Raw genomic sequence first — 26,627 nt, 5'->3', positions numbered from 1 at the left:
TGCAAATCCTAGATAGTTCCAATGTTTTAACAAAGAGGGGCTAAATATGGCTATGATCTAAACAAATCAGAGAATGGATTTAAGAAAAATCATAAAAAATGCTGCCAATCACACATATTTGGCTTAGCCACTTTAAAGATAAGATATCTTCTATGTAGAAGATATTTTCATAACAGAGCAAACTACACTTTCAACTAGAAGAGCTGATTAATGACCTTATAAATTTCTTTTAAATGACTAAAGCTCAACTCAAAAATATAATTCTTAGCTGAGCATGATGATGCATATTTGAAATCACAGCAATTTGGGAGTCTGAGGCAGGAGGATTTCAAGTTTGAGGCCAGCCTGAGCAACTTAGTGAGACCCTGCCTCAAAATAAAAAAATAAAAACAGTTGGGGGATATTACTCAGTGGTAGAGTACCCTGAATTTTAATCACCAGTACTGGGGGTGGGTGGTGGGTAGACGGATATAGATGGTTGGATACACACACACACACACACACACACACACACACACACACCTCTGACAGAGTCTACTTTTTCTAATTACTTATGCCTCATAGTCTCAAATGTTTCTTTTAATCTCCTTATTTCAACTTTTCCTCTTTTATCCAATTTTTAATTTAAAAAAATTCTAAACTACAGAAAAGTAGAAAGAATTATACAGTCAACATCCATATATTCTACATAGATTACTTGTTGACATTTTGTTACTTTCCCCCTCTTTGTAGTTATATATGCATATACCTACTACATGAAAACAGACAGTCATATCTAGAAGACAGTCATACTTCACCTTTAATTGCCTCACAGCATGTATTATCTATGAACAAGGACATTATCATTTTCTGCTTTTTTCCCCCACTGGTACACTATAGTTGTACATAATGGTGGGATTTGATGTTATGTATTTATACAAGCACACAGTATAACAATATAAATCTGGCAAATAACCCTTCCCCAGTATTTCTCTATTCCTCCCAACTTCCCTCCCCAGGTCCCTTCCCCCTACTTCACTGATCACCTTTAAATTTACATGAGATTCTTGCCCCCCCCCCCACCCCCGATTCTGTTCCTTTTTCCTCTCTAGCTTCCAGATGAGAGGAAACATGTCCCTTGATATTCTGAGATTGGCTTATTTTATCTTTTTTTTTTTTTTAATGTGGTACTGAGGATGGAACCCAGTGCCTCAGGCATGCAAGGCTAGTGTCCTACCACTGAGCCACAACCCCAGCCCAAGAGATTGCCTTATTTTGCTTAACATAATTTTCTCAAGTTCCATCCATTTTCCTGCAAATGACATAATTTCATTCTTCTTCATGGTGGAACAAAACTCTTGTGTATATATACCACATTTTCTTTACATATTCATCCAGTGACGGACACCTAGGCTGGTTCCATAGTTTGGCTATTGTAAATTGTTTTGCTATATACAAGGGTATGCGTATATCATTATAGTATGGTGATTTTAGTCTTTAGAATAAATATCAAGGAGTGAAATAGCTGAGTCATATACATGGTGGTTCCATTCTTTGTCTTTTCAGAAATGTCCATATTGATTTCCATAGTGGTTATACTAATTTGTAATCCTACCAACAGTATAAAAGTGTTTCTTTTTCTCCACATCCTCTCTAGCATTTACTATATTGTTTTTATTTTATTTTATTATTATTTTTTAACTAGGGGTTGAACCCACAGGCAATTTACCACTGAGCTACATCCCCAGCCCATTTTATTTTTTATTTTGAGACAGAGTCTCACTAAGTTGCTTAGGGCCTTGCTAAATTGCTGAGACTGGTCTTGACTCCCACATCACTGGGATTATAGGTGAGTGCCACCATACCTAGCTTATTTGTATTCTTGATGGCTGCCATTCCAACTACAGTGAGATGAAATCTGAATGTCATTTTAATATGCATTTCTCTGATTGCTAATGATGCTAAACTTTTCATATTCTTATGAAAAAAATTGCATTTCTTTTGATAAGTGTCTGTTTAATTCATTTGCCCATTTATTAATTGGGTTGTGTGTGTGTGTGTGTGTGTGTGTGTGTGTATGTATGTATGTATGTTGAGTTCTTTATATATACTGGATGTTAATCCTCTGTCAATAAAGTAACTAGCAAAGATTTTTTTCCCATTCTTTTTTTCCCATTTATTAATTCTTGGCATTATGTCCTGAGCTTTAGGGGTTCTGTTAGGAAAGTTGTTGCCTATGCCTATATATTGGAGTGTTGACCCTATATTTTCGGAGTTGCATAGTTTCTGGTCTAATTTCTAGGTCACTCACCATTTTGAATTAATTTTTATAAGGGTGACAGATAAGGGTTTAGTCTCATTCTTCTACATATGGATAATCTTTCTAATAAATGGTGCTGGGAAAACTGGTTATCTTTTCTTCAATATATGTTTTAGGGACCTCTGTCAAGGAAGGATCAGATGACTGTATCTGAGTGTTTATGCCAGTACCACAGAGTTTTTGTTGCTATAGCTCTGATGTAATTTGAAATCAGGTATAGTAATCCCTCCAACACTGCATTTTGGCTTAGAATTGCTTTGGCTATTCTGGGTCTTTTAGTCTTCCAAATGAATTTCAGGACTATTTTTTCTAGTTCTGTGAAGAATGTCATTGGTATTTTGATGGGAACAGCATTGAAACTGTATATTGCTTTTGATATTATGGCTATTTTAATTTTGCCTATCTATGAATATGCAAGGTTTTCCTATCTTCTTGTTTCTTCTTCAATTTCTTTGGTCAATGTTCTATAGTTCTCATTGTGAGGTCTTTCATTTCCTTGGTTAGATTTATTCCTAGTTTTTTTTTTTCTTTTCTTTTTTGAAAAGGCTATTGTGAATGGGATTGTTTCTTGACTTCTCTCTGAGCAAACTCATCATTGTTGTACAGAAAAGCTATTGATTTTTGTATTAATTTTGTAACTTGACACTTTGCTGAATTTATTAGCTCTAAGTATTTTCAGGTGGAGATTTTAGAATCCTCTAAGTATAGGATCATATCATCTGCAAACAGTGATAATTTGACTTTTTCCTTTCCTCTTTTATTTCCTTGTCTTGCCTAATTGCTCTGGCTACAATTTCTATTACTATATTAAATAGGAGTGGTGACAGTGGACATCCTTGAAGGACATGAACATTTTATATCAAGCAGGCAAGCAGATCATATATTACCTTTGGTTTCCATGTCTTTTTAGTCTCCTCTAGTCTTGAGAACCTAGACCCCACTTCTCCCTTTTTTAGTTGCCGTGACATTGAGACATTAGAAAAGCACAGAATAATTTTTTCTGTAGAATGCTCTACAATATGAATTTGTTTACTTCTTTAGGATTAGGTTCAGATAAAACATTCTGGCAAGAAACATTTTTGATTAAACATTTTCATGAGATTACCATAAACTGGTATTTTAACTGTCTTCAGAGTTCCTTTGTCTATATTTTAGGTGCTCAAGTAAACTATAAATAAGCTCCTTGAAAGAAGTACTTTTGCATTTCTTTCTTTGGTATTTCCCCAAAGAATGTAGTACAGTCTGTCTATACATTACATACTGAATAAATAAATGAAACACTGGACAGCAAATATGACAACTATTTTCAAGGTTAGCAGAGTATGTATTGCTATTACATATTGTATAGTTTTATATTGGACTAAAAATATTTGGGCTTTGCCTCTAAAATTTTTGAAAGAAAAAAATTAAGCATGTGTAAACAATTTTGCAGTGTCTAATACAGTATGTCCAAAATATGTCTAGGAAAGAATTGGGACTGAAGGCAAATACAGAGCAGAATGAACTACTAAGACTGATATATGAGGATTTAATAGAGTATGGTCACCTATTTCATCTCAAGGTATTTTTATAAGTAAGCTTGATCTTTTAAAAGGAGCTTTGGACAACAGCAGATTAAAAGTACAGTATATAAAATAGGGTTCAAGGAATATTTTAAAAATACTTTCAAGGAACACAGCACAATTTTAAAAGTTCACATTCAGATAAAGATTAGATTGAAACTGAAATAAAAATGCTATCTAATATGTTGTACAAAGGATAAGGAAGCAGTAAATATGACTTGTTTTGAAAAACTGCTGCTATACAGAACAAGAGACCAGTAGATTTTGTACTTTAGAAAATATTTGTCACAAGTCATTCTAATTAAGACCATATTTTCAACTACCAGCTGATGTTTAGAAGTCAGCTAAGTATTGAAATTATTCCTCTACTCTGCCCTACACAAACATGTTTTAAGTGTTGTTCATTATGTAATCCAATTGCTTATGATACCATAATGCTTCTTCTTTTCCCCTATATATATCTAACAAACTACTGAAAGAAAAAAAAAAAGCTTTATCTCATCCAAACGCAACTGGGAAAATGTACTACTACATCAGGCCATAAAAGTCATTCATATATGGTAAGCCTCAGATTTATATTTCATGAAAAAAAATGATTCATATCATTGCCAGATATCTTGTAGCTGAAAGACACAAAATAACTCTAAAAACTGAACAAACAAGTTATCATTACTTTTCTGAAAGATTTTACTGAAAGCCAGGCATGGTGGTACATGGCGTGTAATCCCAGCGACTTAAGAGGCCAAGGTAGGATGATCTAAAATTCAAGGTCAGTCTCAGCAATTTAGTAAGAACCTGTCTTAAAAAAAATAATAATAACTGGGAATATACCTCAGTAAAGCACCCCTGGGTTCAATATCTAGTACTACAAAAAAAAAAAGTGGGGGGGTATGTTTATTACTAAGGAAATCTGAAATTATTATGTGAGCTTAAGACATGTTCCTTTTAAATCAAGGTATATTCTGAGAAGCAGTAATGTAAACAGATTTATAACCTACTATATGCTGTATAAAAACAGAAATATTTAGAATCCTTGTCCTTGAGATATACATTATTACATAATGAATAGTTTTTATGACCCACTTAGCTAAAAAAAAAATTCTTGTCTCTTCTTAGAAGGATTATTTGGTTTGGCTGACAGGTATATATTTTTGGTTCCATGAAAAAGAGTAATCAAAGATCCTGCAGAGAGCTAAAAATGATATGGGCAGATGATATGCCATATACCATAATCTTTTACAAACATCTCTTTAGCAAGAAGGCCAAACTTAATCTCATGCATGAATGTCATTCTCTGATTTCAGTATAAAGGTTATATTTATGCTTAATAGTGGGAAGAGTCAATTCTATAACAATAAAACAAGTCCATCTAGGTGCAGTGGCGCATGCCTGCAATTTCAGTGACTTGGGAAGCTGAGGTAGTAGGAGCATAGTTGAAGGACAGCCTCAGCAACTCAGCAAGACCCTGTCTTAAAAAATAAAAAGGGCTGGGATTAGTTCAGTGGCAGACTGCTCCAGGGCTCAATCCCTAGTACTGTAAAACAAACAATAAAAACAACAACAACAACAAAAAAAAAAACAACTTAGGTTGCTTTCAAACAGATAAAAAATCAAACTATAATAGGATTATAACAACTAACTTGTTATAATCTAACAAGGTTACTCCAGTATGGCAGTTATCCTAAATAGTATTTTCAAATATCTTTTCTCCTGATAGGACAAACTCTCATCCTCTTCAATATTTATAAAGGGAACATTATTTATAATTATAATCAAAGTTCCAGGTGTAGAGAAAATGTGTGCTATTGTTGCTAAAGAGATGAGTAAACTTGATTTTGTAACTTCCTCTATTTTACTTAAAATCATTTCACAAAATTTTTTCCTTTTATTTATTTTTGTACTGAGGATGGAGCCCAAGGACTTTACCACTGAGCTATATCTCTATCCCTTTGTGTTATTCATTTAAAAAAATATTTTTAGTTATAGACAGACAGAACACTTTACTTTATTTATTTATTTTTATGCAGTGGTAAGGATGGAAACCATTGTCTCTCATGTGCTAGGCAAATGCTCTGCCACTGAACTACAGTCCCAGTTCCTCCCTTTTTATTTTGATACAGGGTCTTGCTAAGTTGCTGAGGCTGGCCTTTAACTTGCATTCCTCCTGTGTCAGCCTCCCAAGTTTCTGGGATTACAGGAGTGCACCACTGGAACATGGCTCATTTCACAAAATTATTTATCCATGTGTTTATCTAAAATTCATTGAGAATTTAAAGGCCAGATTATGTTAAAGATATAAGCCACAATCCGTGTTCTCCAAGAGTTTATAATCAATGTTTGTATTAATTACTAAAGATAAGACAAAATTCAGGAGGCTAGTCATAAAATCAAGTACAAGTACTCAACATATATTTCTCTATAATAAGTTGAAACAATATACTAATTTTTATTGCAGGGCATCTTGCCAAAAATACTTCACATTTTTAAAATGATTTCATACTGAAAAGTATCAATATTTTCTTTAAAAATTCAAGTTATACATTAATTCATATATTTCACAAATATATTATTATGTACTTTAGGCAAGGAACTGTGTCCAATACTATGAAAAATGCAAAACTATATAAAAGTTGGTAAGAGGCTTACAATTCATTGAAATTAGCACACATAGCTCTTTAAAATATTTTATCTTCTTGAAATACAAATTTGTGGATGTACCAGAAAACACTGTTGTAGTGCTTAAATTTGTGGATGTCCCAGAAAACACTGGTGTAGTGTTAATTTACCTGATCTTGCAATGACATCACTGGGTTATTTTTGGTAGTATTGATGTGAAGAACATGGTATTTATTCTTTGCACACAGGTCATAGGCGATATTGGTAAATGAGGTGCTTGCTGTTTTGGGAACTCTGTTATAAATTATCACCATATCCTCTTCCTCATCTAAAGATGAATCTTGTCGAGGTCCATCCATTGTATGTCGTTGCTCAATTTCTCGAACTTCATGTCTTGCAATAGCTCTTTCTAAAACAGAGAAAAAGAAACATGAACTAAGTTTTAAATGATTTAATAAGGAAGTTATGAACAGCAAACTCTAGACCATAATAAGGAAAGACAAAATGTAAACACAAGAAAAATAAAAGTATAAGACCAAGATATATGGAAAATATGGATAGACTGCTTGAGTTTTTATGAGGCTCAATCCAGTTGAGTCTAAAACAGCTTTCGCCTAGAACATAATTTTCCTATTCAAAAATAAGGTAAAAGCAACTTAATATATGTTAGGAGAATCAAATCTTCAAAATTACTTGCAAGACTAATACATATGAATATCAAGAAGAGAAGAATAAACTGACATCAACTTTAGAACAGCATCAACTAGAGATACTGAAGGGTAGTTCAAAAGTCACTTTTCATTCTAACATAGTATTTCAAGTCAATCTTGAGTTGTGTGCATCTCCAAATATTGTTCTGAAGTGCAATTTATTCCTGATAAAATGTATGTGCAATGCCAACTGGGACACAACATAGCTGCAGTACAAGAAAAGTGTTCTGAAGCTATTTAACTGATTCCGTTTTCAGCACGGCTGACAATGTATTTACTGTCCAGCTAAACATTATTTGATCCTCACAGAAGTAATATTTTAAAACCACTGTGGATTATATTAATTGGCTATCTGATTGTATACATGATTTTCTTAAGTTGTTATTCTGAATCAATTTCCTTGAATTCTGACATATTATACATACATGGAATATAAATTTATTCTAATTAGGATCCCATTCTTGCTGTTGTATAGGATATGGAGTTTCAGTGTCGTGTTTCACACATGAACATAGGAAAGTTATGTCCCATTCATTCTTTCTTTCTTTCTTTCTGTCTTTCCTATTCCCATCCCCCTCCCTTTCCTTCACTTCCTCTTTGTCTAATCCAATGAACTTCTTTTCTTCCCTTCCCCTCCCTTTTTATGTTTTAGCATCCACATATCAGAGAGAACATTCTGCCTTTGGTTTTGGAGATTGGTTTATTTCACTTAGCATGATAAGTCTCCAGTTCCATCCATTTATTGGCAAATGTCATAATACACTCTACTGTCATGTATATTTAAAAAGAACAAATAAAAATATTTTAAATGATTGGGTTATAGAAGGTTTAACCTAATTAGCACATTAATCGCCTGTGCTGGGATAAACTTGATGCTAACTGAATTCAAGGGAAATTTTTTTTCCTGCCTACAATCACTATAAGGGACTGACAAAATATATTTATAAATGTAAGATGGAGGGATGGACCCTAACATTGGTAAGTACTTCCTCGTGTGGTTTCCAGAGAGTCAACAAGATATATAAGTATCATTATTAAAATTTACAAGTTGTGGCTGTATAAATTATCCTGTACAAGAGAGTTGACGATGACTTTTTAAAAAATTACTGGTACACAATAGTTATACATAATAGTGGAATTCACTGTGACATATTCATACATGAACATGACTGATCACTTTCATTGTTGCCCAGTACTTCCCCTTATCCTCATCCTAATCCCCATTTGCTACTAGTCTCCCTTCTATTTTCAAGAGATTCCTATTTTTACATTTTTCTTTCTACCTTCCACATGAGAGAAAATATTTGAGCCTTGACTTTGTGAATCTGGTTTATTTCTCATAATATGACGCTCTATATCTCCATTCATTTTCCTGCAAATTGCAGCATTTCATTCTTCTTTACGGCTGAATAAAACTCCATTGTGTATATATCACATTTTTTTATCTATTCATCCATTGATGGACACCAATGTTGGTGCCTTAACTTGGCTAATGTGAATTGTGCTACTATAAACATGATGTGCATGTATTGCTATAGCATGCTTTATTTCTTTTGCATAAATAAGGAAGAATGGAAAAACAGGGTCATAGGGTGGTTCCATTTCTAATTTTTTAATGAATCTCCATATCGATTATCATACTGGTTGTATTAATTTACAGTCCCACCAACAGTCTATAAATGTTCCTTTCTCCATACATCCTTGCCAGCATTTACTATTATTTGTATTCTTGATGACTGCCATGCTAAAGGAATGATAGTCAGTATAGTTTTGATTTAAACTGCATAATTGCTAAAGATGTTGAACATTTTTTCATTTATTTGTTAGTTGTTAGTATTTCTTCTTTTGAGAAAAGTCTATTTAGTTCACTTGTTCATTTACTAATTGAGTGTATTTGTTTTTGTTTTGGCAGTAATTTTTTTGAGCTTTTTGTATTTTCAGGATATTAATCCTCTGTTGGAAGAGTAGCTGGCAAAGATTTTCTTCCATTCTGTAGGACCTCTGTTCACACTCTCAACTGTTTTGTTTGCTATTCAGAAACTTTCTAATTTGCTGTTCTCCTATTTATAATTCTTGTTTCTATTTCCTAAGCTTTAGGAATCCTACTGAGGAAGTAATTTCCTGCACTATTGTATGCTGGAGTGTTGATCCTATGGTGTCTTCTAGCAATTGCAGTTTCTGGTCTAATTCCTAGGTTATTAACCCATTTTAAGTTGACTTTTGTAGAATGTAAGAGAGAGGAATCTGGTTTCACTCTTTTAGATATGGGTATCCAATTTCCCCAGCACCACTTGTTTAAAAGGTTGTCTTTTCTTTGGTGTTTGTGTTTGTATCTTGGTCAAGGATCAGATTATCATCTGTGTTTGTGTGGGTTTGTCTCAGTGACTTCTATTTCATTGGTCTGTGTGTCTGTTTTTATGCCAGTACCATGCAGTTTTTGTTACTAGAGCTGTGTAAAATAATGTGAATCGGGTATTAGGATGTCTCTACATTGTTCTTTATGCTTAGAATTGATTTGGCTATTCTTGTTGTTTTATTCTTCCAAATGAATTTGAGGACTTTTTTTTTTTTTTTTCCTACTTCTGTGAAGGATGCCATTGGTATTTTGATGAGGACTGCATTGAATCTGTAGATTATGGTCATTTTAACAATTTTAATTCTGCCTATCTATGGTCCTATTTCTTTTTTCAGTACTCTGTAATTTTCCCTGTAGAGGTCCTTCACCACTCTGATTAGATTTATTTATTCCTAGGACTTGTTTTTGAGACTACTGTAAATGGGAACTTCTTTCCTGATTTCTTTTTCAGTGAATTCATTACTGGTGTATAGGAAAGCTACTGATTTTTGTATGTTGATTTTTGCATTCCACTACTTTGCTGCACTTATTTCTCAGCTGTAGAAGTCTTCAGGTAGAGCATTTTGGATTTTCTAAGAATAGGATCATATCATCTGCAGTGATATTTTGACTTCTTCCTTTCTTATTTATTAATTGTTCTGGCTAAAATTTTAAGTACTATATTGAATAGGACTGGTAAGAGTAGGCATCATTGTCTTGCTCCTAACCTTTGAGGATATTTTCAGTTTTTCCCTATTGAGTATGATGTTGTCTTTGGGTTGGTTACATATAGCCTTTATGATACTGAAGTAAGATCCTTCTACCAAAAAAACAAATAAATTAAAAAAAACCCTTCTATCCCTAGCTTCTTCAGTGTTTTCATCATTAATGAATGCTGAATTTTGTTGAAGGCTATTTCTGCATCAAGTGAGACGATCATGTGATTTTTGTCTTTTATTCTTTTTTTGTGGTCAATTTTATTTACTGACTACTGAATGTTGATTCATCCTTGCATCCCTAATATTTTATTGAGGATTTCTGTATCTATACTCATCAAGGATATTCATCTGCAATTTCCCTTGACATGTCTTATCTGTTTAGGAATCATGGTGATATTATTGGCTTCAAAGAATGAATTTGGAAGTGTTTCTCCTGCCTTTCTACTTCATGAAATAACTTGAAGAGCACTGACATCAGTTCTCCTTTAAAGTTCTGCTAGAATTCAGCTCAGAATCCATCTGGCCCTGGGCTTTTCTTCGTTATTTATTATTTTGTCAATCTCATTGTATGTTATTGGTCTGTTAAAAGTTTTCTACATCCTCTTGGTTCAATTTTGGTAACTTATTATCTCTAGAAATTTGTTAATTTCTTCTACATTTCCCAATTTACTGAAATGTAAGTCTTCAAAAATCTTTTGGATTTCAATGACATTTATGTATATATTACCTTTTTCATCTGTAATTTTATTAATTTGGGCCTTCTCTTCCTTTTGGTTTAGAAAAGTGTTTAATCAATCATTATATTTTCAAAGAACCAACTCTTTATTACATTCGTCCTTTGTGTAGTTTAAAATTATTCTCTATATCTCATTAATTCTGGTTCTGATCTTAATTATTTCCTTCTTCCTATTGGCTCTGGAATTAGTTTTTTAAAAATTTTTCTAGGGTCTTAAGACCCATCATTAGATTGTTTATTTGGGATCTTTCTGGTTTTTCAATGTAGACACTTGTAGCTATAAACTTTCCCTAGATCTTCCTTCACAGTGTCCCAGAAACTGTGGTTTGTTATATATTCTTCTTAGATTCTAAGAATTTTTACATTTCTACTGAGTTCTTCTATGATCTGTTCATCATTCAAAAGTATATTATTCCATTTTCATGTGTTCCTATAGTTTCTATAGTTTTACTTGCTGTTGATTTCTGATTTCATTATTATGTGATAAGACGCAAGGAATTATACTGACTTTTTTGTATTTACTAAGACTTGCTTTGTGGCCTAAAATATATTACGTATTTTGAAGAAGGTTCCATGAACATCTGAGAAGAAAGTATATTCAGCTATTGTTGATGATGTTTGTTATTCCCATTTGATTTGTAGTATTTTTAGGTCTAAGGTGTCTTTGCTGATTTTATGTCTGCATAGCCTATTTATCAGTGAGAGAGGTGTGCTAAAATTACTTAATATTACTACACTGGGATCTAATTGAGTCTTTATGTCAAGAGGTGTTTGTTTTATGCAATTTGGTATGGGCACATTATTTATGCTATATCATCTTGCTGAGTTATTCCCTCTACCAGTATTTAATGACTTTCTTTGTCCCTTCTGATTAATTCTGGTTTGAAGTCTGCTTTGTCAAATATGAAAGTAGCTATCTCTGCTTGCTTTCAGGTTTAATGTACATGGAGTAACATTTTTCATCCTTTCACTTTCAGCCTATGGATGTCTTTGCCTGTGGGGTGTATCTCTGGCAAGCAACATATAGTTGGGTATTGCTTTTTGATCCAATCTGCTAGGCTATATCTTTTAATTGGAGAGTTGAGACCATTTACATTCAGTGTTATTATACAGAAGTGTTTATTTTCCCTGCCATTTTGATTTATTTCTAATGTTTAATTCAACCCTAATTTTCATTTGCTTAACTACTCCTCTAATGAAATTCATTCTTTCCTGAACCCTGCTGTTTTTGGTTTTATCTTTGTGTACATGATTTTTTTAAAGTATCTTTTGCAGTGCTGGCTTAGAAAACTCTTACTTTATGCTGATCTTGAAAGGTTTTCATCTCTTCTTTGATTCTAAAGGATAACTTTGCTGAGTAAAATAAAAATTTGTTATGTGGGAGGTATGTGGCAACCCAGAAACAGGCACAGACAAAAGTCTGCTCTTTTTATCCAAAGGGTCAAGATAGGTACAGCAAAAGAAGATAGAGAACATTTAGATGTTAACCACTGTACTTCAGCCAAATTCCACAGGGGTTGAGGAACTGGCTCCACCTTCACTGCTATAGGCAAGTGGGGAAGCTAAACTTCTACCCCTCACCAAGCTGTAACAAGGTACCCAAGATTCTTGGTAGAGTGGTGTCAGAAAAGGCCAACTAGAGATTAAGACCTTCAACACAGGAAGCCAGTAATGAGGCACTTCCATAGTGTCAGTGAAGAACAATTAGTTAAAGAGTTTGGACTTCCACTTTCACATGGCATTAATAAGAGGACTCTTTCCTTCTCCATTTGGTGGTGTCAGAAGAGGCCTAACAGAGATTCAGGACTTTTGCCATCATCCAGTGTAACAAGGCCACCTGTTCCCTGGTCTAGTAGTAAGAATGAACCTATCAGGTGTTGTTTGAGGCCAAATGAAGAACTTGGAACTCAGCAGTAATAAAGCAGTATCTCCTTCTGTTGCAAGACTAGGGTCAGAAAAATTAAAAAATAGAAGATTTAAATAATGAACTCAGGATAAAATGTTCAGGTTAATCAAATACTATCCATCAAGAACAGGAAGACTTCAAATTCAATGAATAAAGATAATTAAGAAAGGCAACACTAAGATGACATGTCAAAGAATTATTAAAGATTTAAAAGAGCCATAAAAATGCTTTAATGAGCAATTATCAACATGCTTGAACCAAATGAAAAGAGAGCCTCATCAAATGAAGTTTTAGTAAAGAAATAGAACACATAAGAACCAATTGGAAATTTTAGAACTCAAAAATATAATAACTAAAATGAAGAATTCAGTTAATGTTCAATAGCAGAATGAAAAGGATGGAGAATGGCTTAGTGAACTGGAACACAAAGCAAAAGAAATTACCCAATCTGAATAGCAGCAGTAAGAATGTAAACTGAGAAAAAGGAAAGTGACAACAACAACTGCAACTACAAAGACAGCCTCAAGGAACTGTGGACTGCAATGAAAGATCTACTTTCGAGTCACAGAGGCTTATAAGAAGAGGAGAAAGAAGACAGAGCTAAAAATAGTTTCAAAAGAATTATGGCTGAAAACTCCAAGTCATATAAAATCTGAAAATATCTATGTAGGTCAATATACATCATAATTAACTTCTGAAAAAAAATCTTGAAAGCAGTGAGAAAAACTGAAGCCTTATCTATAGAAATCTGGAATAACAACATATTTCTCATTAGAAACCGTGGAGTCAGAGGATGTAGCACAAGGTTTTTTAAGTGCTGAAATAAAAGAAAGAATCATATACCTATAGAAAAACAATCTCCAGGATGACGAGAAAATAACCCTTATATGCAAGAAAATGTATTGCTGGTAGAACAACCCTAACAGACTGGCTAGAGAAAGTTCTCTAAACAGAAAAGGAGGATAAAAGATGAAAACTTACACCAAAAAGAACAAAAAACTTAAAGGGTAAAAATGTGGATAAATACAATGAACTTTCTTTTTCCATTTGAGTTTTTGAAAATATGTCTAAAAGGAAAGCAAAACCTATAACCCTGTGTGATATGGTTCTAAATGTATATACAGCAAATATTTATGGTAATTGTGTTGTAAATGGGGGAGAATAAAAGGACTTATATAACAAACTGTTTCATTGCAGCCCACAGTTCCTTGAGGCTGTCTTTGTAGTTACTGTTGTTGCTGTTGCTGCTTTCCTTTTCTCAGCTTACATTCCTATTGCTGCTATTCAGATTGGGTAATTCTTTTGCTTTGTGTTCTAGTTCACTAAGCCATTTTCCATCCTTTTCATTCTGCTATGAGCAAAAAAAAAAAGTAGTATATATACACAATGGAATATTATTCAGCCATAGAAAAGAATGACTATGACTTTTGCCAGTAAATGGATGGACCTGGAGACTATCATGCTAAGTGCAATAAGCCAATCCCCCCAAAACAAAGGTGGAATGTTCTGACATGCAGATGATAACTCACAATAGGCGGAGGAGATAGAAGAATAGAAGTTCTGAACAAAGGAGAATAAAGGTGGGGGGCAAGAAGTGGAAAGACTAGAGTGAATTGGATATAACTTTCCTATTTACAAATGAATACACAAACAGAGTAACTTCACATCACAAAAAAAAAAGAACATAAATGGAGGTAAGGTTTCTATACTTCACTTGACTTTCTAAAATAATACCAGTTAACTGACAAATTATATTTACATAATGAAATACATAAAATAACCAGAAAAAAAGATTGTTGGTGGGATGGAACACTTTTGACAGAAAACAGTTTAGGGGTCTATCAAAAAGTTAAGCATAGAATTAGAATATGAGTCAGCAATTTCACTTCTAAGTATACAACGAAAGAACTGAAAACAGTTACTCATACGAGTACTTATGAATGTTCATGGCATATTATAGCCAAAATTAAAAACAATCCATATGTCCATCAACTTAAAAATGAATAAACAAACTGAAATATAAATACAATGAAATACTAGTCAGCCTTAAAAAGGAATAAAGTTGTAATATATGTGAATGATAACAATGAATCGCAAACATAATTAAGTGAAAGAAGCCAGATGCTAATTGGTCACTATTATATGAAATAGCCATAATAGGTAAACACACAGAAACGGAGCACAGATTGGTGATTGTCAGGGATAATGAAGGAAGCACCTGTTTCATGGTTATAAGGTTTCCTTCAGAGTGATGAAACGTTTTGGAACTAGATAGTGGTAATGGTTGTTTAATACCGTGAAAGTAGTAAATGTCAGTAAATAGTTCACACATTTTTTATTTTCTGTGATACTGGGAATTGAGGTCAGAGGTACTCTACCACTGAAATACATCCCAGCCCCTTCGTATCCATTTTTTGGAAACAAGTTCTCCCTAAATTGTTAAGGATGGTCTCAAACTTGCAATCCTCTTACCTCAGCCTCCTCAGTCACTGATTTTTATGAGTATGTACCACCATGCCCAGTTTTGAACGGTGCACTTTAAAATGGCTTATGCTAATAAATTTTGCTTCAAAATTATCAAAAACAAGAAAGTACTCAAAAAATAATGAGATCTTATAATATGGGTTCACTTTAATAACAATAATATTAAAACCAAAAATGCTTATAAAACATTCAACAGTTTATAAAATTCAAATATTTGTTGAATGCCTCCATGTTAAGGACTTTTCCTAGGCCCCTCTACATACATATTTTATGTATACACTATGCTTTCACATTAACTAAACATTAATCCTTAATATTTATGAAAACACATTACAAAATAGAAACAAACTTCCAAACTTCATCTGACATCATTAAAAACACATTGGTTAATTTTCCTAAGATGATCTATGAATATTAAAAATAGTTGTTAAATATCCTATCAATACAAGAACAGCAAATATAATTCTTTCTGTTGCTGAGGTTACTAAGTTATAATGCATTTTATATTTATTTTATTTAATATACTTGCCAAATTTGATTATAAATTTTGGTTTGCTTTGATGGAAATAAAGATTGAATACAAGACCTTGTACATGTTAGGCAAGCACTCTACCACTGAGTTACATCTCTAGCCTTTGTTTTATTTTATTTCTAAGACAAGATTTTGCTAAGTTGCCCAAACTGGCCTCAAATTTGTGATCTTCTAGCCTTAGCCTCCCCAAATAGCTGGGATTATAGGTATGCCACCACACCCAGTCTTCTATTACAGATTTTTATAGTTATTTCTAGTTTAGAAGTGTGAAATTCTTATACAATTTACAACTTTATTATCAATTTGAGAAATATATTAATAATCTATATGAAATAATACTGGAAATAGTTTGTAAAAAGTGAATTCTATGTTTTGTGTTTTACATACATCATGTGTCATAGGCATATTCTGTTCAAGTGTTTTATTTGCATCACCTAAGGTTCTGGTGTGTGTGTGTGTGTGTGTGTGTGTGTGTGTGTATGCATGGGGATTGAACTCAGGGGTACTCTACCATCAAGTTACATCTCTAGGCCTTTTATTTCTTTATTTTGAGAAAGGATCTTAAGTTGCTCAGGCTGGCATCAAAACTCCTCCTGTCTCAGCCTCCTGAGTTAGTGGTATTATTGACACTGTACCAGCCTTGGGTATTGATTTCTTTTTAATATTTATTTATTTTTTGTTGTAGTTGGGACCCAATACCTTTTTATGTATTTGTTTGTTTATTTTTATGTGGTGCTGAGGATCGAATCCAAGGCCTTGCAAGTGCTAGGTGAGTCCTCTACTGCTGAGTTACAACCCCAGCCCCTTAGGTATTGATTTTTAAAAAGGCCAATGCTAATAGGGGCTAGATATTATCTTAATTTAGATTTGCAAACTTTGAGTGTCAAAGAAGTTGTGATCATTATCTGATTACTGATGTCAGTATACCATTCAGTCCCTCTGACTCCAGGGTCTGTACTCTACATTACATTAATTGTCTGAGATTTAGTATTTTTCTAAGCTATATTAGGAAGGAGTAGAGCCTCACACTTAAATACCCTATGACAATATTATAGAAGTATAATATTTTTCTGTAAGCATCTTTGAAAAAAAATTAAGTATTTTATTTTGGAATTGCAAAAGCATTTGGCAGCTTTTTCCTGTAATGTTCCTATGCAAAAGGCATGGTAAATAATATGCTATAGTTAGTAAAAGAGGAGGACAGAAGTTGACTGTCTTGTAGGTGTTAAAAAAAAAAACAATACGCTGTATTATCTTTGCAACTTTCTGTGAACATGTAGTTCAAAATTTAAAAAGGTTAAAAAAAACACAAAGCCAAAAACAATTCTTGAAATCATCACCCTCACAATTCATAATTGTATAATAGTTGTGTCATTCATGATCAACAGGGAAAAACTTCAAGTTTTGTTCATTTGTGGGTTACTATGTGGATAATAAGAAAGTCTGAAGTGGGTCCAATATAAAGCTGAGGTTTTTCTTTAATGTACCAGTATAAATATGGGATCTATTACTAAAATTATAAAATAAAACCTCTCCCAAATAGTATTTCAGGAAAATGCAAATCAGCCTTTCCTACTGTATCAATGGAACACAGGTGACAGACCAAAGCCAGATTGGCCAACATCCATGTTTTGGGGAATAGCATTCCTGGAAAGAGATTCTTCATATTCACCCACAGCCATTTACCCTTGTCTCTTAACCTGTCAATAATGTTTGGGCCAAGTACCTATTTTGGAAATATAAAATATTATTAAAAATCACAGGTGCTAACTTTGAGGTTTCAATCTTCACATGTCTCAATCACTTGAAATGAATACTTTGATACAAAATGGGGAGTTCAAATTCCTCAATAGGACACCCATAGCACAAAAGTTAATAACTAGAATCAACAAATGGGACTTACTCAAACTAAAAAGTTTTTTCTCAGCAAAAGAAACAATAAGAGAGGTAAATAGGGAGCCTACACCCTGGGAACAAATCTTTACTCCTCACACTTCAGATAGAGCCCTAATATCCAGAGTATACAAAGAACTCAAAAAATTAGACAATAAGAGAACAAACAACCCAATCAACAAATGGGCCAAGGACCTGAACAGACACTTCTCAGAGGAGGACATACAGTCAATCAACAAGTACATGAAAAAATGCTCACCATCTCTAGCTGTCAGAGAAATGCAAATCAAAACCATCCTAAGATACCATCTCACTCCAGTAAGATTGGCAGCCATTATGAAGTCAAACAACAACAAGTGCTGGCGAGGATGTGGGGAAAAGGGTACACTTGTACATTGCTGGTGGGACTGCAGATTGGTGCAGCCAATCTGGAAAGCAGTATGGAGATTTCTTGGAAAGCTGGGAATGGAGCCACCATTTGACCCAGCTATTCCCCTTCTTGGTCTATTCCCTAAAGACCTAAAAAGAGCATGCTACAGGGACACTGCTACATCGATGTTCATAGCAGCACAATTCACAATAGCAAGACTGTGGAACCAACCTAGATGCCCTTCAATAGACGAATGGATAAAAAAAAAATGTGGCATTTATACACAATGGAGTATTACTCTGCATTAAAAAATGACAAAATCATAGAATTTGCAGGGAAATGGATGGCATTAGAGCAGATTATGCTAAGTGAAGCTAGCCAATCCCTAAAAAACAAATACCAAATGTCTTCTTTGATATAAGGAGAGTAACTAAGATCAGAGTAGGGACGAAGATTAACATTTAACAGGGATGAGAGGTGGGAGGGAAAGGGAGAGAGAAGGGAAATTGCATGGAAATGGAAGGAGACCCTCAGGGTTATACAGTGGAGGGGGTAGAGAGAGAGGAGGGGAGGGGAGGGGAGAGGTGGGGAGGGGGGAGGGTGGAGGATGGGAAAGGCAGCAGAGCACAACAAACACTAGTATGGCAATATGTAAATCAATGGATGTGTAACTGATGTGATTCTGCAATCTGTGTATGGGGTGAAGGTGGGAGTTCATAACCCACTTGAATCAAAGTGTGGAATATGATATGTCAAGAAATTTGTAATGTTTTGAACAACCAACAATAAAAAATTAAAAAAAAAATGGGGAGTTCAACTAATCTGCTATTTCTTTTTCTTGTGTTTTACCAAGACATTCTATCTCAAATTACCCTTCATCTTTATATAAATTTTGAAGTACACTGTTTCTATTTTCAATTGCCATCTTGCACAAAATTGAAAAAATGCCATTGTAACAAATGTCATGAGAACAAAATACTTCCAGATCCAAGAATTGGGAGAAAATTTTCTGGAAAATACACTGCATAAATTGTGCCTTGAATAAATGGAGCCGACTTTAAAAATGTGTAGATAGATAATGCAGGTAAAGCCTAAATAGTAGCACAAGTTGGCAAATGACAAATATACTAGTATAATAATGATAAAATTACTTAACAGTAATATGAAACAGCTACAATCTATTGCATTTTAGGCTACACTGATAAACATAACTATCAGAATAGCAAATACCCACTTATCAGCCTTTACTATGGACCCGGAGCAATCCTACTGTTTAAAGGTACATTAATTATTTAATTATGATAATAATTCTACATATAGTAATGGAGTCTTAAAGTTAGATTAATTACAGAGTTATAAGGAATAAGGTCTGAATTCAAACCTTCATCTGATACCAAAATGTACATTTCTAACTAAAATGCAAATTATTGTCTTAAATCACAGAAGAAAATTTCTTAAAAAAATTACATTCCAACATACAGGAATATTATGTGTCATTTTAGGCACACACTGAAAACCACAGCACATCCAGAATGCAAATGAGCTGGATCGATCATGCTATACAAAAAACTGTTTAGAAAATCCATAAAAGGACTAAGAATGTTAAGGTATCTCAAAGGTTATCGTGAAAAGTAGGAAGCATTCTTTCCAAAGAATTACTCCAGGAGACAAGGTAGACTATGGCTCAATATAAAATGGGCTTTCAAATCATCAGTAGAGGCATAAGCAGTTTAGGAAGTGGTAATAACTTATTAGTCCCTGAGGTTATTCACATAGAAGCAGCCTGAGGACTTGCCCCAGGATGAAAAGAAGGGATTTCTGCATTGATGAAAGCTGAAACCAGGGAACCTCTGAGATACATTAATTTCTCCTTTAACATTACAGATATGTTTTTGGAGGACTCCCTTTGCTCACTCACTTCCAGGCTCAAAGTAAGAAGAAGCAGAAATATAGACATGAGCAGGAAGAAAGAAATGGAATTACTATCTCCCAATCTTATTTAGTAATACCTAGATATATTTTTGTCTATTTTGAAAAAGACAAAGAATTTATCCCTAATGATTGCTGTTATGATTTAAATGTTAGGCGTCCCCCAAAAAGCTCATGTGTAAAACAATGCAAAAAGTTACAAGGTGAAATGATTGGGCCAGGAGATCCTTAATCCGATCAATACATTAATCCAGTTGAATGGATTAACTGGGTGGTGACTATAAACATGTTGGATGTGCCAGGAGGAGGTGGGTCTATGGGGATGTGCCCTTGGGGTTTATATTTTGTTTGTGGTGAGGGGAGTTCTTTCTCTGTGCTTCCTGATATCATGTTTCCGGCTGCTTTCCTCCACCACACACTTCCACCCTTATGTTCTGCCTCATGTCAGGCACCAAGGAATGGAGTAGGCCATCTATGAACTGAGATCTCTGAAGCTGTGAGCCCCAAATAAACTTCTCCTTCTTATAGTTGTTCTTGTCGGGGCATTTGGTCACAGTAGCAAATATGGTGACTAAAACAATTATTGTAAGAGTTCAAGTAACTAAGCATTGTCATACTATACTATATAGCTTTGTGTAATAAGATTACTATGATCATATATGACCAAGTTTTTGCACTGGATTCATTAATTCCATAAACATTTGATGAGAATTATTAATTTTAGGTACTGAATCAGGTTCTGCAGATAAACCTACTCTTGGAAAGTCTGGTGGTATAGTGCCATAATAAAAATTTATACAAGATGGGTGTGGTGGTGTGCACCTATAGTTCAGCGTGTGGGAGGCTGAGGCAAGAACTCGTTTGAGCCCAGGGGTGTGGTTCCAGCCAAAGAAACATAGTGACAGTGCTCCTTCTCCCCAAAAAATTAACACTAAAATTTAAAAAATTTAAAGTTTATAAGAAACTATTTCCTGAAGAGACCAAAAGAAAAATAAAAAAGGGGACTGGGGTTGTAGTTCAGTGGTACAGCACTATCTAGCATGTGTGAGGCACATGATCCTTAGCACCACATAGAAATAAAGAAGTAAAATGAAGGCATTGTGCCCATTTACAACTAAAAAAAATTTTTTTAATAAATAAAAAAAGAAGGGCTGGGGATGTGGCTCAAGCAGTAGCGTGCTTGCCTGGCATGCGTGCGGCCCAGGTTCGATCCTCAGCACTACATACAAACAAAGATGTTGTGTCTGCCGAAAACTAAAAAATAAATATTAAGATATTCTCTCTCTCTCTCTCTCTCTCTTAAAAATAAATAAATAAATAAATAAATAAAATAGCGACAAGCATGAGCAATGCCCTTGGAGGCACAGCACTGAATGGTATAGTTAGGCCCTAAAAGTTGTTCTTAAGAAGCTTAGAAAATGAGTGAGATGAATAAGTGTAAAGCATGAGGTAAACAAATGGGCAGAAACTAAAGCATAATGTCTTAATCAACATACTGTGAAACTGATACATATCCTATAAGAAATAAAACTTCAATTGTTTACTACAAAGGTAGCTCAGTCTTGTCCAGGTACCAATGTGAGTGTTCCTGGTTGGCAGATGGCTTTTATGCAGTGATTCAGGAAATAGGGCTCCTTCTCTTGTGACTTTGTCATTTACCCCAGGACCTTATTTGGCAGATATAGGAGAATAAAATAGAAAAAGCATGCTAGTTTATTAATTATCTTGGCAAACACTAGTCAGTTGGCTCTATCTAGATACATGATGAGAAATTTAATTCTTGGTTGGGCAGCTGATTCCTAGAATAAATACATAGCATGAGGAGGAATGCATGAATAGTGAATATATGGTCAGTCATCTCCTCACAAAGGTGCACAAAGCAGGTTCACAAGTGATAAATAGTATTTCATCATCTCTATTTCTACATGGGATCTTATAGAAATTTCTACATAGATTCTTGTAGAATCATCTCTAATCCTACATCAATCTTGACACCATGAGGGCTATAATATTTACTGGCTTTTTCAGGGCTGGGGTTGTGGCTCAGTGGTAGAGTGCTTGCCTAGCATGCTTGAGGCACTGAGTTCAATCCTCACCACCATATAAATGTAAAATAAAGATATTGTGTCCACTTTAAAAACTAAAAAATAAATATTTAAAAAAATATATTTATGGCTTTCCTCTTGAGGCAGCAGCAGAGATGATGGTGCTTGATTAGAAATGGTTACCCTGTGGAAAAAGAGGTGACCAGGAAGATGTGTAGGGGCAGAGGGAATTCTGCTTTTCCTTTTTTAAAAAACACATACGAGGTATCTCTGAAATGTTTGCATAAATATTAGAAAGGCTTTTTAATGGAAAATGAAGTCCTATACAAACATCTGGGCTGGAGGCTGAATGTAATTCTACTAATGTTAATTCTGATTCCAGTGAGAGACTAATGAGAGGGAAACGTGGATTATCACTTTTAGGTACCCATGGAATATCCAGATATAACCAAAAACAACCCTGCAATATTGACCATGCATTTATCTACTAATGAATATTGTGGGGTTTTGTTTGTTTTTGCTCTTTGGTACCAGGAATTGAACCCAGGGGCATTTAACCTCTGAGCCACATCCCCAGCCCTTTTTGATATTTTATTTAGAGATAGGGTCTTGCTGAGTTGCTTAGGCCCTCACTAAGCTGCTGAGGCTGGCTTTGAATTCATGATCCTCCTGCCTCTGCCTCCTGAGGCAGAGGGATTACAGGTATGTGCTACAGTAGCCAGCATGAAATATGTGGTTTCTGATCATGTGTCCACTGTTCAATATTCACATTTGGCATATGTTAGCAAACAAAGCATTTTTAAAACATACGTACTTGTTCCTTGTCTTATCGATATGTCTTTGGAATACTTTTTGAAGGCTTGATGAGGTTTTTTTTTTTTTAACTCACATTGCACATAGGTGGGCCTTACAGGGTTTTTGTTTGTTTGTTTTTTACTGCCATATCCATTGGGTTTTACTATTACAAAAATAAATCTCTGCTGGCACTTTTCCCCAAAGTAAAAATAAAGATGTGATAAAGTGGAAAATGTGAAGAGGGTAAAGAGTAAATTATTCTGGAAAGACATTTAAAATTGTTCTTAAATGAAAACACTGGCAGAAAAGCACAATTGGAAGGATTCAATTATATATAAGCTTTGTAATACAGCTAAAATATTAATTTTTATGTTAAACAGGCAGAAATATTCAGAAATTTCTTCATTTCTTAGCAGAGGTCCAAACTGCCATTAAAATATATGTGCTTTGATTGTTGAAATAAATACCATAGCAAGAAGATTAAAGCATTTTGAAAAATCAAGAAAGAAATGCCAGCAGTGTCTACAAAGCTGAATTATTTTCACACTTCGACAACTGCACCTGGTGCTCTATTCACTAGTAAGTAAAAGGAATAATGAGTAACTAGGACTCAGCTCCAGCTGGATTTAGAGATCATTATCTAAAACCTAATGCAGCAGCTGTCTGAAAATTAGAATTAGCGATGCTGAAAGCTTGCTGTTATTTTACTAGAGTTTGATGTGCATGATATTCTAGAGCAGAGGTACTCAATAAAAGTGTGCATCAGAATCACTTGGTGAGTTTGTCAAAAAACAGATTCCTGCCTTCCCACCTTCAATGGATACTAATTCAGGCCTAAGAATCTGCATATCAAGTTCCCAGGTGACAGTGATATGATGGTCCAGGAACACTCTGAAAATCAATGTTCTAGAAAGTATTTCTGTTGACTAATTAAGAAGACAGATGCAGAATATGCTCTCTTCCATGTAACTAATTGATACTCCCATTAACTTGGCATTTGTGATAAATTTAAATCTAGCTTACATCAGTGAAAAACAAGGCTATTCCACTTAATGATATAAACTAGTTGTCAGGATATTCTCCTGAGGTGATATAAGAGTGAGGGAGCTAAAATCTGTGCCAAACAGAAGCCATTACAAAGCACACAATACTGGTACTTGTTTAACACATTTTGGCTGACTAGTTTGTGACCCTCTGGTTACAACTCCCCATTTCACCCTTTCATACCTAATGTATTAAGGAAGAACTCTCTGCAGCATAACTTCTTGTCTTTGGAAGCCATCTGATTTTAATATAGCCCCTGTTTATTTCTCAAAAAAATAATTTTTTTGGTGGCCGAGATAACCTTCTAGATAACCCAGAAATAGTGTAAATAAAACAAATTGGTTTAAATAAATTTTAGGAGTGAGGTTTATTGGATGGAAACCATCAGATTATATAAACTCTTAAATCCTTATTAATAACTAATAAACTTGATATTTGTAAGTTAAAAATAAATGATCCATATACCCCAAAGAAAAGGCAGAGACTGCTGAACAGAATAAAAAAAGTATTCAACTATATATTACCTCCAAGTGACCACTTTAAATGAAACAAGTAAAAAGAATGGAAAGTGATACATTATAATACCACAAAGAAAGCTAGAGAGAGGGGCTGGGGATGTGGCTCAAGCCTTAACGCGCTCGCTTGGCATGCGTGGGGCGCTGGGTTCGATCCTCAGCACCACATAAAAATAAAATAAAGATGCTGTGTCCACCGAAAACTGAAAAATAAATATTAAAAAAATTCTCTCTCTCTCACTCTCTCTCCCCCTTCTCGCTCTCAAAAAAAAAAAAGATATCACAAGGACACAACAACTTTAAATATATGTACATCTTTGTAAGAAACTCTTAAAACACATCAATGAAAAACTGAGAGGAAAAAGTAGACAAATCTAAGTATAATCAGAGATTTTTCCAATAATTGAAACAAAGTTGATAGAAATCCCATAAAGATATATGGAACTTGAATAATACTATCAACTAATTGGGATTTATGAAAAACTCCAACCAGGATACAGATACTATTTTTTTCCCCACATGGAAGATTTAATAAGATAAGCCATACTGTGAATCATAAAATGGATACAATAAGTTCAAAAGGATTCAAGTCATACAAAGCATGTTATCGGACTCCAACAGAATAAAATATTTAAAATCACCCATATTTAGCCTATAAAACATGCTTCAAGTAACCCAGGCGACAAAGGAAAAACAAAAACCAAAATTAGAAAAGTATTTTGAATATAACAAAACTGATAACACATCAAAATTGTGAAATGTAAAGAAAGCAGTGCTTATAGGGAAACTTGGAGCTCTACATAATCATAATAGAAAAGAACATAGGTCTATATCAATGATCTAAGTGTCACACTAAGAAAACAGAAAAAGGAAAGCAAATAAAAGCACAAATCAATGAAACAGAAAACATAGAAAAATCAGCAAAACTGAATCCTGTTCTGTGTGTTAAAATAAAAACAAAACAAACAAAAACTAACTAATAACCCCGTGCCAGACTAGGAAGGAAGGACACAAAATAGAAATGAGGAGAGGTAATACCGATAATAAGGGAATATTACAATTCGATAACAATAAATTTGATAACAAATGAAATGGATAAATTCCTTAAAAAGCAAAAATTAACACAGCTCAATTAAGAATAAACAGCTAAATAGAATAAACTCATTTGTTAAAGAAATTGAACTTATAGATAAAAATCATCCCATAGAAAACCAAAAATCCAACCAACAAACAAAACTTTCCCACAGATCAAGATGGTTTTACCAGAAAAATCCTACCAAATGCTGAAGAAAAATATCAATTCAAAATAAACTCTTGAAGAATAGTGAATAAGAGAGAACATTTATCTTCTAATTATCTGAAGCTAGCACTATTCTGATGATCAAATCAGATAGACATTACAGGAAAATTAGAAATCAGATCCCATATGAACATGAAGGCAAAATTAATAAAAATTTAGTGAAGTAAATACAATAATGTATAAAAGTCTATGACCATACCCATATAGTTTACACCAGGAATACAAGGCTGCTTTAACATTAGATAAATAAAATCTTAATTCTATTCATGATAAAAAAAAATCAGAGAACTAGGAATAAAAGAGAATGTCCTCAACCTGATGAAAGAATATTTTTGGAAAACCTACAGATAACATCATATTGTACTAAAAACAACTGGATGTTTTCACCCTAAGACTATGAATAAAGCAAGATATCCATATCTCACCACTTTTATGCAACCCTGTCATGGAAGTTCTATCCCATGAAATTAGGCAAGAAAAATAAAGAAAGAAAGGCACACAGATTAGACAGCAAGAAGTAAAACTGTTTTTTATCCAAGACAGAATGATCATGTAAAAATTCCTAAGAAATCTACCAAAAAAAAAAAAAAAAGATGGGAATTTATGAGAGTTTATATCCCTCATGGACACAAAAATCAATATATAGATCAACTGTATTTTTGTGTATTAAAAACAGATAACAGTAATTAACATTTAAAATACCATGCAAAATAATATGAAAAAATACACTTGCAATAAGATATATAAAGTAATATAGTAAAAAATGATGAAACATTACTTAGAAAATTAAGACTTAAATAGATAAAGAAGTGATGTTCATGGTTAAATACTATTATT

General features: G+C 33.9%; 1 protein-coding gene across 2 annotated transcripts in view; it reads right to left on the bottom strand.

Annotated features, from left to right (window-relative positions):
• The window catches only part of Hs2st1 (heparan sulfate 2-O-sulfotransferase 1), a 175,568-nt gene that overhangs the window by 43,221 nt on the left and 105,720 nt on the right, over positions 1–26,627 (bottom strand). For both annotated transcript variants that reach the window (XM_071618011.1, XM_027935256.3), the window contains exon 2: positions 6,648–6,886. In XM_071618011.1, the coding sequence (XP_071474112.1) occupies positions 6,648–6,886 (239 nt within the window). The remainder of the gene's footprint in view (positions 1–6,647; positions 6,887–26,627) is intronic.

Source organism: Marmota flaviventris, chromosome 10, assembly GCF_047511675.1.
Source record: "Marmota flaviventris isolate mMarFla1 chromosome 10, mMarFla1.hap1, whole genome shotgun sequence".
Lineage (NCBI taxonomy): Eukaryota > Metazoa > Chordata > Mammalia > Rodentia > Sciuridae > Marmota > Marmota flaviventris.
Note: the sequence above shows the minus strand (reverse complement) of the source record. Positions and strands in the feature narration are given on the sequence as shown.